This window comes from Acartia tonsa, chromosome 8 (genome assembly GCF_053477335.1).
Source record: "Acartia tonsa isolate MP-2025a chromosome 8, ASM5347733v1, whole genome shotgun sequence".
NCBI classification, from domain to species: domain Eukaryota; kingdom Metazoa; phylum Arthropoda; class Copepoda; order Calanoida; family Acartiidae; genus Acartia; species Acartia tonsa.
Window position 1 is genome coordinate 3,130,802 of NC_137267.1, and position 16,042 is coordinate 3,146,843.

A 16,042-nucleotide genomic window follows, 5' to 3' on the forward strand; every position below is an offset into this window, starting at 1 on the left:
TTTTTATAAGCCATATTATAAATGCTCTACCTTATCAGCTTAAAATTAAAATAAACTAAATAGCAACTTATTAACTAGTTTTGACAAGCTACGAATATCAGCTACTGGCTTTATGTTAGGTAAGTTTCAATTTTTTTTACCTCACAAGTTTTATATGGTTTATGGCTTGAGGCCTCGAGGGACACTTGACGAAAGAGGGAGGACCCTCCTTTTTTAATTAAAACAAAAAAAACATGGGGGCAGACGGTAAATTTTTTGAACGAATTTTTCTTGGGAGAATGGATGTACCCTCCCCAAAATAAAAAGAAACCTTCCCAGGACTTATGAGAAGCTTTACTTTTTAAAGAGAACCTTATCAGCGGTTAGCATGATCCTTCGGTTCACAGACATACCGTTACACGGTTACTTTTATATGATTAAATGTTATTTTTTTTTAATTTAACCATTTTTGCATATATAGGTATTATATTTACTTTTGCAGGTTTTGTAGTTTTATTGGGATTACTAAATTCTGAACATTCTCTGGGAATTTATTTTACTGTGCTGGCCTTCTTTCATTTCTCTGAATTTCTTGTAACAGGTTCAAATATTTATTTTTAAAATAGCAGTGCTACTATAAAACTAGAGATTGTCGTACGTCGTCCAAAAGCAACAAAAATTGTTTTTTTTAAAGGTTTTTAAAAATTAAATAATTCAAGTATATGATTAAGCAAACGAATAAGTCACTATTATTGATTTATTGATAATACCTCATAAATAGTTAATCTGCGTTACATATGGATATACTTTTGTTTGTCGTATAAAAGAACGTTTTATTATTTTAGTAGCGAAGCTACTAAATAATTATCTTTGTCTCTCTGGCCGTCCGTCAGTCAGTCCGTCCGTAAAGCTAAGGGGGAAACATGATTTTCTCGGCTCCAACTCAAGGGAAATTTCCAGAAATTAAATAAGTTCACATTTTACATATTTCCACCAAGTTTCATAAAGATTAGCTTTTTGGTTGGAGTGCCAGATCGATTCTTAGATTTTCAATTTTTTCTTGTTAGCATTTGAAAGCTTTTCAAATTAATGATAGCAAACATTTTATAATCTACACTGAAAAATGTCCGAGTGTGCGAAAAAGGTCACTTTCGCTTCGCTAATTATGGATGTTGTCATCCTTGATTCAAAACAATAAGACTAAAACCTTGTTTTTCAAAAGTTGTCAAAATAGGTAATATTTTGAAAAAAATTTTAAATTGAAAAAGTTTGAGATGTTACATAATGTAATATAATAAACCTCCTTAAACCTTAATTAAATTGTTTGTTAAGGTCTGACAAATCCACAAAATCTTTCCTTTGATTCCTACATGGTAAACCACAGTGTCGCTTATGCAGGTACATAGATATTTTTACAGAGAATCTTTTCTATAATTAGGGTCGGTATGTCCGTCAAACGACGGTTAGCTCTTTTGTTAATTTAGGCATGTAAGAATTGTCTTATTGCTTTTCAAAGGGGGGGGGGGGTTTAATGCAACCATCTCGTAATCGATGATTAAATAGCACTTAGAATTCGAATTTCGATCAGAAATTTTGCATAAATAATCCTTGGTAGGTCTATTTTCCCTAAATTGAACAAAAAGTTGGAAAAGTAACGGCTAACGGCTGGCGGCTCAGCTGTTTTGCCATTTTATTACTATCTTAAGAGCAAAAAAGTCACGAAACCTATCTTCACATAATACTTTTTCTCACTTAAAAACCTTATCAAACGGTTCTAGACGGTAGCAGTTGGTACTAGAAATTTTAAAATTGGTTATTGCTATCATTTAACATGAATTAAACCAAAAATATGTTTTAAAAAGTTGATTCCTACGTAATTAATGATGAATTTGCCCTGAAAATTGGCAAAAAAAAAACGGCTAAACGGCTGAGCCGCCAGCCGTTACTTTTCCAACTTTTTGTTCGATTTAGGGAAAATAGACCTACCAAGGATTACCCATGACAAAGGGGGGGGGGGCGAAAGTGACACTTTTTGAAACCAAAACTAAGAGTCAACAAAGGAACTCAACTAAAAAAAGGGTTACAGGTCTGAGATTTTGCATGGCAGTTGCTTTATAGGGGTACAATATGGAACTGTGAAGAAACGGCGGCGCAACCGCTGAAAACCACCGTTTCCCGCCGTAATTTTTGTTGCCTTTTCTCGGCGGTTTTCGGCGGTTGCGCCGCCGTTTCTTTACAGTTCCATATTGTACCCCTATAAAGCAACTGCCATGCAAAATGTCAGACCTGTAACTCTTTATTAGTTGAGTTCCTTTGACTTTTAGTTTTGGTTTCAAAAAGTGTCACCTTCGCCCCCCCCCCCCCCCCCTTTTAGATAGAAATTCGAATTCTAAGTGCCATTTAATCACTGATTACGAGATGGTTGCATTAAAAACCCCCCCTTTAAGTCTTTTGTAGGATTAGGGCTTATGTCATTTAAGTCTTTTGTAATCAGGCCTTTCTTTGGATTAGGTTTTTTTGTATCAACGCCGCGCCGGTCCGTTTGCCTGCAGAGGTTGTAATCCCGTGAGGATAGATTCTAAAAAATATTGAAAAATCATGTATAGCATCGTATTACAGTCAATTTTCCACGAATATTAATATAAAAATCGTAAAATCTATACCAGTTTTGTTAGTACTGGGCTTTTAGCCCTACTGGTGGGGTTAACAAAACAGGTTTAATCTTGTAAATTTTCATTTGAATGTCCGCGGAGAGATGTCTATAATACGATATGATAATTAACTATTATAGTTGCGGCTTTATCAAGCTGGATAGAACATGTGTTGTTACTTGTTACTATACTATTATAGTTGCGGCTGTATCAAGCTGGATAGAGCATGGGCTGTTACTATACTTTGTACCCAGTCTCAAGCAGCATACGATTATATCTATGGCTGGGTTGGCAGTGTGCATAGGTAAGCATTTTTAAAGTAGCATTGCTCAACGCATAGCGAATCCGCTCGTCGTCGGGGAGGTGATAGGTTTAAATCTCGACTCGACACCGATTCATAACTTAAGACGTTAAAAATCTTTCCCACTGCTGCTATGTCAGGTGCGCGACATAAATAGTTAAAGCAGGGAGAGTGCCTTGGCCCAAAAACAGGCGCAACCAATTATCATGCACAGTTAGGACTTCTTAGATAAAGATCATTTAATCAAAGGGTTGGTTGTCTATTACTTAACCTTTTATCCACCATGGGCAGTTGGCGTTAAGACTCAAGAGTATTGCATCCCATTACAAGCGGATGATGCCTTTAGGTTCTCTAGATCACTTGAAATCGAAGGAGAATCCCTAACCCATTAGGTAATAGGGTTATCATAGCATAGCTATTCTAATATATAACTAGGGTCCGTCCGTCCAACTATCATATCTCTTTAAACTCTGTTACTGTCTTCAATTTTAACATACAGATTCAATAATTTGTAGGTAATCATTATTAGATGATCGTCTGTCATTCCTGTTTTATTGGCCCGGGACTTTGGCCCCTGAGGGCCAAAAAAACTTTTTAAAAATTCTATCATTTTTCATTTTACTATCCGCGGAAACAGTAATGCTTTTTAGTGGGTGAAATAGTGCGGAAGCTGGCCATGTTTCACGCTGGCAGAAATTTCAATCATCTTGTCCAGGACAGGAAGGCCGAGGATCATGTTTTAGTCACTTCAGGTGAAAATTTAATTATTTAATATGTGTGTAGCCATAGTTTCTTTATTTTTGTATATCAGTAGTCAGGGTTCTCTTGGAATTTATGCTAATAAACATTTTTTCTTTAATTGTAACTTTTTCAATTAGATTATTGTTTTGTTTATTTAGCTTTGATATCATAGAGAGAGAGAGGGGACAATTGGCTGTTAGTTACACTGGTTCCCAAAGTTTTATATTAACATTTTATTATTCGTTTGCTTAACAACTTTGGGAACTTTAGTGAATTTTGATTGGGTGGCTCCTTAAGTTGAGTGTTCAAACGTTTCAACCACTAATATAAATTTACAGAAGGGGTAATTTTTTGTATCATTATTGGGGATGTACAATGTATATCAATTTATTAGCAATTGTCTTATCCCTTTTGATCCCTGATATTTATGCTTTATAGGTGTGTACTCCTTATGCCGTCATCCCTCTTATGTGGGCTGGTTCCTGTGGACCCTTGGGACTCAAATAATACTCATCAATCCTATCTGTCTGCTGGCCTATACATATGTTACTCATATGTTCTTTAAGGTAAGAACTATCCAGAGAGTAGATCAGATAGAGGGGGGACAATGGGTTGTTTATTACACTATTCCCCAATGTTTCATTATAACGTTTTCTTATTTGTTTGCTTAACTTGGAGAGACTTAAGTGAATTTTTTATTGGTTGGCTCATTAAGTTGAGTGTTCAAACGTTTCAATTACTAATTTTAATCTACACAAGGAGTAATGTTGTGTATCCTCATTGGGGATGTACTTGTAGGTATATCAATTTATCGCCAATTGTCTTATCTCTTTAAATTCCTAAGAGTAGAGACTTAATATATCCTTAAATTGTTTTTCCCTGCGTTAGTTCTAATATTTAATGTTTAAAAGCTACGCTTTTCTCAATTCGAGTTATAAATATTTTATTATGTTTTAAAATATTAAAAGCGCTGTTACTCTATGATTGTCATTTTATTAAGTGGAAAAATGTACAACTTTTTATTTTAGTTCCGAATAGAAGTCGAAGAACAAAATCTACTCTACTTCTTTGGACAAGATTATAGGTAAATATTTTTAGAAAAATAGTTTCAGTTCACTCTTGATTCATTAAATGGTCTCATATATTTAGCATACTAATATATATTTTTAGAAGCGAAGCTACTCCATAATTTGAAATAACTATCTGTATGTGTGGAACGTTTTTTGGGTAAATGTAATTTTCTCGGCTCCTGTAAAAGATAGAAGGCTGAAACTTCTTGTCAACATTCCATTCAATATGGAGCATAATCAAATCAAATACATACATGGCGGTTGGACTGCATTAAGGCAGGTTTTTAGCTACTTTTATATTCAGGGGTGTATATTTTTAAAATTGACCCTGCTGAGGGAGGGAGTGTAAAAAAAAATAAAAATATGTTGTTGGGGGGGGAAAAAATTAAGAGAAATGAAAACATTTATTCCATTTTTCTCTCATCCTTGGTGAAAAAAAACTAAAATAATGTATGGGAGGGGGGATAATATAAATTAAATAAAGAGTTTTGAAATTTATTTTAATTTTACCCTTACCTTGCTTGAAAAAAACAGTAGGGAAGAAAAAAAATTTGCAGCAGGGGAAAAATAGATCTTGTGCAGAATATACACCCCTGTTTATATTTTATTTTTCATATATTACCCCATATCTTTAATGTTTTTGGTTCGATTTTCTAAATACTTTTAGATTAGTATTAGAAATAAATTCCCGTTGTTTCAAGAGATTTTTGTGTTCAAAGATGAAAGGATGAAAGATAATCAGCCTGTAAACTATTAAAATATTTCAGGAAATATCAATCTGAGGTTGGAACTGGAATACCATTTATTGCTGGATATACACTTGTCAGAAAATCATCATAAGACTCACTGCAAAAGTATTAATTTGTTTATTTACTAGCAGTTGCGTCATTAGCATGTAGAGGCTCTATATTCAAAGGGACAGAAATGGGCTAGAAAAATAGCTTAAACCATCCCAATGCTTAAATCTGAAAATGAAATAGCCTTAAACCATCACGGAACCTATGTGATGCTTACCTAAAATAGAGAACCCAATCAGTTTAGTAGTTATTGAGATCTTAAGCTTCAGACAAAAAAACCCTAACGGATAATATGATATTATGTCCACAGGGTCAACCCAAAACAAACCTTTGTTTTCATTTTCGTTATAGTGGGTAGGTAATTTCTGCTAATTCATATTTTTTCATAGAGATTTTTTAATTGGATTCTTTGTGAAATGCTAGTTAATTATTGCTTTATAATAGAGAGTTTTTCGCTAATAAATAAAAAATTAATTTTTTATTTCAACTTTTATTTTATGGCTTCCGCCTGTACAACTGAAGAAGGTATTATTTCTATGATTTTATTTTTCGTGGAAAATTATCTATAATACAAACCGATACATGATTTCACTGTATAGTCAGGAACCGATTCTATTCCAGCGGAAAGGGATCGGTTTCGGAACTGTGATGTAGAATTTTTATTTCCAGTGCAACGACTGATATATGCATATTAATAATTCAAAAATGTTCTCTTTTATTTTTTTTTCCCCAAATGTTGTTTTGATATTTTTTGTTTTTGCATAAGTTGCTGCCAGCATCCAAAATCACTAATCAATGAGAATTTTAACGGCGGCGGAAGTTTTGCTGCACTGGTTTCGGCTTTGGATTATCCAATTTTAATTTGGACTGGCAGCTGGCTATTGCTTTTGTTTGTCAAAATGTAATTGTTAAATTTGGATAGGTAGGTATTTAATTTGAGAATATCTTTTAAGTCTTGATTAAAACATGTAGTTTCTTCATTGTAAAAGCACAATCAAATGTGTTATGATCTCATTAGATGTATAATATTTGTATATTATTATATATTTGTAATTCAATATGATACTTGTTTTTTTAGTATGGCTCAGAATCCGTTCCAATCCAGCGTATATTAAACGTTTTCGAAGCCATACTGGAAAATTTATAATCCAATAATAACCTCGCAAACCTCAAATAGCAATGACCAAAAATAGATTTAGACCTTTTTCATTACGGTTCACTACTGGTTTGTAATTTTGTCGTTTTAATGTTAATTTTTTAAAAGAAAATTAAGAAAAAATAAAGAATGAATGTTTATTTCAGCCATAATCAAATCGCCATATTTTTTCTAAAGTGAGAATTAACTTTTTAATTATATAACTAAAAACTAATACTTACCGACACGACATAGATACTATTTAAAACCTTGTCAGTTTATAAGATAGATTTATCCTGTATATGTAATGTGTATTTATATAACTGTTTAACCTATTAATTTATCAATATTAACCTATTTCAGACAGAGAATAATGATAAAGAATGTTTTAAAGTCTCTAGAATTTTTAGGTATGATGTAACACAGATAAATAAATTGCTTTAGATTTTACAATCCGATGATAAAAATGACAGCAGAGCTCTTGATCCGTTGGTCCATCCGCAATTGGTTATGTTTTGCTGTTTATGGATGTTGTCATCCTTGTTTTCGATTATCTATTTGTTTCTATTCACTTATTTTTATCTGTGTTCTATTGATTGAGGAACTAGACAGTTTAGAATTACAAGCAGAACTTTAACAATGTCGAAAATAAATTCACCTTACTTCAAGGACGTGCTGACTCCAGGCATTTTATTAGATCTATCCTTATACTAAAGTAACAGGATGTTTGTTTGTCTGTGTGTCTGTACCGAAGGATCTCACTAACCGCTGAACCGATCGAGTTCTCCTTAATAGGATAGATTCTCATATATCTCGGAAAGGTTTTTAACTATTTTGGGGGAGGGTACCACCACCCTCCCAAGAGAAATCACAAAAAGTCGAAATTTTTTTTTACGTTCTCGATTTTAGAAAGAGTTCAACGCAAACATAAACGTCAAACGCAACATAGACATATTTTAAATATAAAAGAAAACATTGAAAGTGCTACTAGAGGGCTCTAGGGGCGTAGCAGCTAGTTTATCATCTAAAAGTGAAAGGATGTATGTGTGTCTTGTCTAAAGCTAAGCATCTCGCTAACCACTGAATCCTTTATAGTTGTTTTTTAGTATTGTATTTCTGACGCAATTCTTTTAAGATTTTATCCAGAAGAAATAAAGGGTATAGTGAGCCAGGGTAATACAGGGATAAGACAATGGCCGATAAATTGATGTTTATTTCCAATTATGACACATAAAATTACCCCCTCTGTAGATTATAATTAGTGGTTGGAACGTTTGGACACTTAGCTTTATGAAACAACCAATCAATTTTCAATTAAAGTCCCCAAAGTTGTATAGCAAACGAATATAAAACTTCTAATGAAATAAACAGCGCAATGTCCCCTCCCTCCCTGATAGTGACCTGTAAAGGAAACTTATGAAATATTAAAACAAGATCTGATCAAATAAAATCCTAGAACTTAACCAATTATCTGAAATATTCAACAAAAATGGATTTGAAATCAGGAACGTTATTATATTTTTTTGTCCTACTGGCAGATTTGTGGTTTAAGATTACTATTACTATCCTAATGTATAAAGTAGGTTGTGAGTTTTTTTTGTCTGTCGTTCAAGATCTCTAAAATCACAGGACCGATAGAAATCTCCATTTTAGGGACTTTTATAGGTGCTTTTTAGCCTCCTACCACCCCCTTTGATTGCAGACCTCATAGATTCTAGGGGCGCAAATGTTAGTTGTAAACATACTAGAAAAACGTGTAACTGAACAGAATCGCTGGGGGAGCCGTTCGTGATCTTTTAATGGGCAAATCTCCAGCTGATGTTGACTTTGCTACGACAGCCACGCCTGATCAAATGAAGGATATGTTCACCAAGGTAAAAACTTTTTGTTTTCACTGTATGGCTTCGAAACCGGTTAATATCCGCTGGAGAAGAAGCGTTAACCGGTTGTCATCCAGGGATGTATATTCTGCACAAGATTTATTTTTTTCCCCGGCTACAAAAATTTTATTTTTTTCCCCCCATGTTTTTTCTCACTAAGAGGGGGGAAAAATATTTAAAGAACTCTATATTTTTTTTATTTTATCCCTCCTACCACTTATTTTAATCCCCCCCCCCCTGAGCCGGGGATCCTATGTAGAATATACACCCCTGTTGTCACCTTTACTAATAATTTAAATCATGTATAATATTAAAGACAATGTTCTATCAATACCACAATAGATAATCATAAATTTGGCTCAATACCAGCTGAGTATCCACGTGGATATTCAGTTACAATTGGGGTCATTTTTGGATACTCAGCTACCATTGGGAAAATGTGTGGATATTCAGCTACCATTGGGGGGAAAAAAGTTTTAAAATAATTATTTTGGATTTTGTAATAAAGGTTTTGATATAAAATCTTATAGAATTAACTTATATTAGTAGCGCATCATTTATATAAGTAAAAATGAATTTAGCAGGTAATGTCGATAAATATTTTTTTCCCTTAAATAACTAATTATCATTCATTATTCACGTTTTTTTAAGCAAAGCTTTTCTACGTCGGTTGGTCCGTAATGGTTAGCTCTTTTTGTTAGTTTAAACGGATTAGAATTGTACTATAGATTTAAAACTTTAAATGCTGATTCCTGTAACAGTTAGGTACGACATAGAAGTCGCAGCAATTCTATAATGTCCATTTAAAACAAGCTGTTTTTTACCTTTTTGACAACAAATTTTTAAAAGCGAAACTTTTCTATAATTAGGGTCGGTCCGTCCGTACATCCGTCCTTCCGTAACGGATAGCTTTAATTTAGGCATGTTAGAATTGTTCTACTAATTTCAAACTTTGCATGGTTATTCCTGTAGTAGTTAGGTACGATTCAGAAATCGTAGCAACTTTATAATCATTATCAGAATGTCCATACGTCCATTTTAAACATGTAGATTTTTTTTTACTTTTTAAGTACAAATTTTTATGTGATCTAATTATCCGATTGGTATGATTTTTGGTAAACTGATTCCAGGGACAGCAAAGTACAATATTATAAGCAAAGCAACTCTATAATAAAGTCATAAAAATGTAAGTATGTCCATAAACATTATTCTGTATAAAGAAATTTTTCAACAAATTTACTTACAATTTTGCTTCGACTCTTATACATTTATATTATATTCTGTTCTGACACTAAACAATAGTTGATGTCTGTGTTTCCTACCGTTTCAGTGCTTCGCTTTTATGAATGTTGTCATCCTTGTTGTATGTTAAAATTATTCTATGCATCTGATTTATGGAATACTGATTCTTATTACAATAAGGAACAATGTTATAAGCGAAGCATCTCAATAATCAAGTCCTAAAATGTCAGTATGTCCTTAAATAGTAGCATATACTTCAGCAGTTTTGCAACAAATTTACTATAATTACAATGATTTTATGCATTTTTATTCTGTTAATGTTCGTATGTCCTTTTATTTCAGAGCTTTGCTTTTATAGATGTTTTAATATTTGCTTGTAAATCTGTATTAAAGTTAAATGATAGGTGCGAATTGCTAGCATTAATGTACTTTATTGTCATGGGAATCAGCATTATGAAAGGATTTAAAGAAAATACCAATAGGAAACTATTGTGGATATTCAACTACCATAGGGGAAAAGTGTGGATATTCAACTACTCTTGGGAAATATGCGTGGAGACTCAGCTACTATTGGGGAGTTCGTGGATACTCAGCTGGTATTGAGCCATAAATTTAATACCAGTTCTGTTAACCTGTGCCTTCGGCCGCTCAGATTTAACATAACTGGCTTTAATCTTAAAACTTTTAATTTTAATATCCTTCCTTATTTAAATATAATATCTTTATTCTTATTTTAGGAAAATATCCGCATGATAAACGCGCTAGGTGAAAAGCATGGAACAATAACAGCTAGAATCAATGACACAGTCAATTTTGAAGTTACTACACTAAGAATTGACAAGGTACTTAAAAAATATGATATGCGTTTCTTTATTAGGTACCTAATTTTCTTTGTCCAAAATGAAACCGATTTTTTGTCAACGAAGGTATACCTACTTTTTTACTTATTTTATATGTTAAAAACGTGACCCTTATACCAGTAAAGCTACCAGAAATAACTTAAGTTTCAATTTATACATTTTCAACTTTCTATAAGATTTGAAGTGGGGCAACACTTGGCAAGTTTTAAGTAATTGTAAGAAAGTACTCTCATTCTAAAGGTCAATTCACTTCATATAAAAAGGGTCAGTATCCCTGTACATGAGAACACTACAGACAGCACAAGAACTACATTGCATTGTTGCAATCAGTGTTTCGGAGCCGGAGCCGGGAGCAGCAACATTTTTGATGGAGCCGGAGCCGTATATTTCGTTAAAAACGGCTCCAGATTAGCTAAAAATGATTTTTTAAAGTAATATTATAATTAAATAAACTGAAAAACTAATGTTACTTAACAAATAGACACACATCCTTCTTCTTTTATATAGCTTTAATCAAATAAAAGCAAAATATTTGATATTAGGTATTTATTTCATTTTATCAAATTCAATAATGAACAAAAATGATATATTAATTTTACGGTAGGAGCCGGAGCCGCATCAAAATTATACGGCTCCGACACCCTGGTTGCAATGGATATAGGATATATGTGGACATATATGTTTATTGTTTATATTAACAGGGGAAAATTTGTCTGCTCTTTTATTGATCAGGTGATACATCCCAAAAGAGGGGGGGGGGTTATTTTTTCAGCTGCGAGCATCACTTTATCAGAGTACAGGAAAATCTGGTGCAACATCAAAGTAATCCTTATACTAAAGTAACAGGATGTTTGTCTGTTTGTACTGAAGGATCTCGCTAATCGCTGAACCGATCGGGTTCTCCTTAACAGGGTAGCCTCTCATAGGTCCCGGGAAGGTTTATAACTATTTTCTTTGGGGGTGGAACACCCCCAACCCCCCTAAAAATTAAAAATACCCCCCCCCCAAAAAAAAAAAAAATTTTTTTTTAACTAAAATGATTCTTTTGAAATCTAAAATAAGAAATTGGGTTATCAAATTCGACTCCCCCAACCTCAAGTGCACCTAGAGGCCTCTAGGGGCGTAGCCGCTAGTAAATTAATATATCGATTAAGGTAACAGATGGGCGGAGAGCTGAAGTGGAGTTTACCAAAGATTGGCAGATTGACGCAAACAGGAATTTAATCCATTTACTACAACAGCCAAAAAACGCCTTATTCATGCAAAAGTCTTTGCTGCTATTGACCCAATCGCTTATTTTTCTTGTTAGTAGGGAAGCTACTCTATTTTTAACTTTTTCTGTCCTGTCATTTCGCAACGCTTTTTAAAATATTTGTAATAGGTATTTAAGATAGAGTACTGATTTTTTTTTTGTGGAGATTCCTATTGCCAAAGAGCATCCATATTCCAATATATAATTTTTATGTCCAGGCGTGATTCAAAAGTATAGTACCTAATGTTTGTAGGTAAAAATGTGTATATGTATTAATGTATTAAATATAAAGGTTTTGTCATTCTTTATTAGTTACTAGGGAATACGCGTCTAGAGGCCTCTATGGACACTTGAGGGTTGAGAGGGGCCTATAAGAAGCTCCCCTGTAAAGTAGAATCTTATCGGTTGAGTGGTTAGCGAGATCCTTTGGTACTTTATTTTGTACTTTATTATAAGGATTTTCTCTTTTTATAACCCCTCTTTGGTATACTTTGCAGCAATCTTCTGTGGATGTTGTTATATTTGTATTTATAAACCATGATGTAAATAGGGCCCAATTAATCTAATGGATTAAAATTGTTTTTAGGAGAGATTTAACCATAAATTCTATGTTCCTTGGGTTAGATGGTACGTTGTATGATTATTTCGGAGGGGAAGAAGATCTTAAGGAATGTATATCACATATCAATCAGTAACCGGATTTTAAATAGATTTTAAGCTTTAAAACGTGTGGCTTCGTTCCTAGCCTCTCGGGGGTTTGTCCCAGAAGTGATGGGAAGTCCAACTATATTGGGTCATAGGACAAACGTCGGAGATGACACTCAAACTAACCTGACCAACTTGTGGGTTTTTAAATGCCTAACCCCTGCGGGGGGCTTATTTGTATATTCATATCTTGATCTGTATAAAAATACTTTATTTACATACTATTTGAGACACTTCTGGGTTTGTCCACTCCGACGTTTGTCACTCCTGCGTTTTTCCTGGAACCTACAAATTGTGAATATATTATGTTTAGAACAGGGTTGTAAAATTTGTTGGAAATCCTGTAACAAGAATACAAGAGGATTATCTTAGAATTCTCAGATATTTTAGGTAGGTAATAATCCTGTAACAATAATACAAGAGGATTATCTCAGAATTCTCTCATATTTTAGGTAGGTAATAATCCTGTAACAAGAATATAAGAGGATTATCTTAGAATTCTCAGATATTTTGGGTATGTAATAATCCTTTAACAAGAATACAAGAGGATTATCTTGAAATATTTTAGGAGGTAATTTTTTTCTAGTGTAATGGCTCTTGAAAGGATCGTGTTACGCTTCACTTAAATAATTATAAATCTTCCCAGGACTTATGAGAAGCTTCACTGTAAAGAAGAACCATATAGGTTCAGCGGTAAGAGAGATCCTTCGGACAGATACACATCCTGTTACTTAAAATATAATGATATATTTGTGCAGGTTTTATGGAAGAATAGCGGACAGTGCTGATAATCACTGCCAAGATACCATTGACGCTATCAGAGATAATGTTCAAGGTATTCTTTCAAAAATAGAATCAAAATGGGTATTATACGATAAACAAGGATGATCAACATTCAAAAGTAGCTAAGCACAAAAAAACTGTTGGTAGACAAAGTGAGTTATTGAGCAGATATCTATAATACAAAGTAGAACGTTGTCTTTCTGTCCGTCTGAAGCTTAAGATCTCGGTAACCGCTGAACCAAATGGGCTCTACTCTTCAGGGAACATATTACTGGTCCTGTGGTGGTTTTAAGCTATTTTATTGGTGGGTGGGACACCTGCCGCCTCCCCCCTCTCCCCCCAAAAAATTGATTAAAAGATTGAAAAGAAAGCATTATGGATAACCCATGAAATTATGGTTCGCCGCACCAAAATATGTTTTTTTGGTTGTTTTTTTGCATATGTTCGAAATAAGTGGTTGCATCTGGCAAAGCCCCTAGAGGCTAGGGGCGAATCCGCTAGTTCTAGTTATAAAGAAATATAAAAATATCCAGTCGTCTTGAATGAGTGGCAGCTGAAAAATTCAAGTACCCCCGAAACGTTTTCTTACTTAAAGAAGGGTTTATTCACAATAGTATATAAATGCAGGGATCTAAAGGGATAAGATAATTGCGGATAAATCAATGATCCTCAATGATGATACACCAAAATACCCCTTCTATAGATAACAAATCATAGTAAAAATGTTTGGACCAATGGACACTAAATGAACCAACAATTCAAAGAATCAAAATTCAATAATAGTCCCCAAAGTTGTTAAGCCAACAAAAAAGTAAACGTTATTAAAAGACTAGTGTACCTAGTGCCAAATGCACCCCCTCGCCCCCCCTCCGATAAAAATAACATTGTAAAATTGTCATGAACAGGCGTAACTAATTTCCATGCACAGTTAGGACTTCTCAGACAAAGGTCGTGCAATCAAAAGGTTGATTGTCTGATGGATGTTACTTAACCCAATATCCCTGGGTGTTAGAGTATCGCATCCCATTACACGTGGATGATGCTCTAGATTCCCTAGATGACAACTTAAATCGAAGGAGAATCCCCGCCCTTACGAGATAATAGTAATAATAAAATCCCTTCAATAAAAAATCTTTTTTCCACAGGGTTAGACATTGTATCTGGAGAAAGGATATGGAGCGAGTGGAAAAAGATTTTGGTGGGAAATTATGCCGGGGAACTTACTTTGAAAATGATAGAGGTAAAAATGTATTTTTCAGAATGGCTTCGAAACCGATTAAAATCCGGTGGATTAGAACCGGCTTCTCATCCATACTTGAAATTCATGTATAGCATTGTATTACAGACAATTTCCCATGAATATTAAAAAGATAATGAAATTAAAACCATTTTTGTTAACCAAGGTCTTCTGGTTTGATTTTTTATAAATTTCCCTGTTAATATCCGCGAAAAGCTGTCTATAATAGGATGCGATATATAACTAAAAATTATATGTTGTGTGTGATGTGTATTTCTTGTTTTGAATTTTTATGAATAATATTTATTAATAGTTAACCCAATGGTTCATTTATGAGTTTTATAGTTGGTTGGCCATTGACACCTAACAGACAACCAATCAAAACAAAGCTTAAAGTTGTTAATTTGATAATTAAGCAGTTTTGAAGATCTTACCCACCTAACTATTAGAGTATTTAAAATAAAGTAAAAAAAGATAAAAGTGAACCAAGTCTTTCCTTGTATAAATGTAACAGGATGTCTGTTTGTTTGTTACGTACCGAAGGATACTTTTTTTTAACGAAATTTAAAATGGTGAGGGTTCGACTCCCCCCAACTTCAAGTCGACTTCAAGTGCCCCTAGAGGTTTCAAGGGCATGGTCGCTTGGTCTATCTATTACATTAAAGCAATGCCTTTGGTTGTAATATTATTATTTTCTAGGTCGGTCTTGGACCTCGTATTGGATTACCATCGGATACAAATCAAGAAGAATTCAATAAAGTTTACAAATTATCACAGGCACGTTTATTTACCTATTATGATGTTTATTACTCTTGTCCCCAAAGTTTTATAAAAACGTTTTCTTATTCGTTGGCTTATCAACTTTAGGAACTTTTATTTTTTGATTAGTTTTTTTATTAAGTTTAAAGTACTAATTGTCATCTACAGAAGACGTAAATATCATTTTTGTATCATCATTTGGAATGTACATTGTACATCAATTTATCTACCATTGTCTTATCCCTTCAGATTCTTGTGAATAAATAAAATTGTGCCAAAAATTAGGAAAAGCAGCTGAGCCTGGCGGCTACTACGCTATTGGCTGGCCTATTGACCAATGAGGATGAAGTATGGAAGCTGCAGGCGAGGTTAAAGCTGTCAGGAGCGGAGAGGGATAATGCCCTATTTGTTGTGGCTCATAGAGAAGAAAAAACGCATTCAGGAATACAATTTTTTTATGGACTATGCCTAATTAAGATATCTTTATTTTATACTAGTCTATTAGCTTAACAATGTTTATGACTAGTAAATTTTGATTGGTTGATTCATTAAGTTGAGTGTTCAGGAGTTGCTCTACTAGAAAATCACCTCATTGGGGCAGGATTCTACTATGATTTCAAGTGATCATCTAGAGAACCCAAGTTTATCTT

The 16,042-nt window shown here is 33.7% G+C and overlaps 2 protein-coding genes across 5 annotated transcripts in view; both read left to right on the plus strand.

Moving 5' to 3' along the window:
- Icmt (isoprenylcysteine carboxylmethyltransferase ste14) lies at positions 1-7,038 on the plus strand. Its single transcript, XM_080168775.1, has 8 exons — positions 1-119; positions 482-580; positions 1,312-1,377; positions 2,830-2,934; positions 3,582-3,683; positions 4,111-4,238; positions 4,701-4,756; positions 5,510-7,038. The coding sequence occupies exons 1-8, from the start codon at positions 113-115 to the stop codon at positions 5,580-5,582; spliced, it is 636 nt and encodes a 211-aa protein (XP_080024901.1). The 5' UTR covers positions 1-112; the 3' UTR covers positions 5,583-7,038.
- LOC145325811 (CCA tRNA nucleotidyltransferase 1, mitochondrial) overlaps positions 7,035-16,042 on the plus strand; it is a 15,594-nt gene continuing 6,586 nt past the window's right edge. For 2 of the 4 annotated variants that reach the window (XM_080168770.1, XM_080168771.1), the window contains exons 1-12: positions 7,035-7,084; positions 7,276-7,359; positions 8,131-8,176; positions 8,440-8,548; positions 10,534-10,638; positions 11,811-11,870; positions 12,493-12,574; positions 12,925-13,003; positions 13,372-13,448; positions 14,542-14,636; positions 15,333-15,410; positions 15,678-15,831. In XM_080168770.1, the coding sequence (XP_080024896.1) occupies positions 7,048-7,084; positions 7,276-7,359; positions 8,131-8,176; positions 8,440-8,548; positions 10,534-10,638; positions 11,811-11,870; positions 12,493-12,574; positions 12,925-13,003; positions 13,372-13,448; positions 14,542-14,636; positions 15,333-15,410; positions 15,678-15,831 (1,006 nt within the window). In that variant the 5' untranslated portion in view covers positions 7,035-7,047. Of the gene's footprint in view, positions 7,085-7,268; positions 7,360-8,130; positions 8,177-8,439; positions 8,549-10,533; positions 10,639-11,810; positions 11,871-12,492; positions 12,575-12,924; positions 13,004-13,371; positions 13,449-14,541; positions 14,637-15,332; positions 15,411-15,677; positions 15,832-16,042 lie in introns of all 4 variants that reach the window. The other 2 variants (XM_080168772.1, XM_080168773.1) reach the window with 2 other exon arrangements.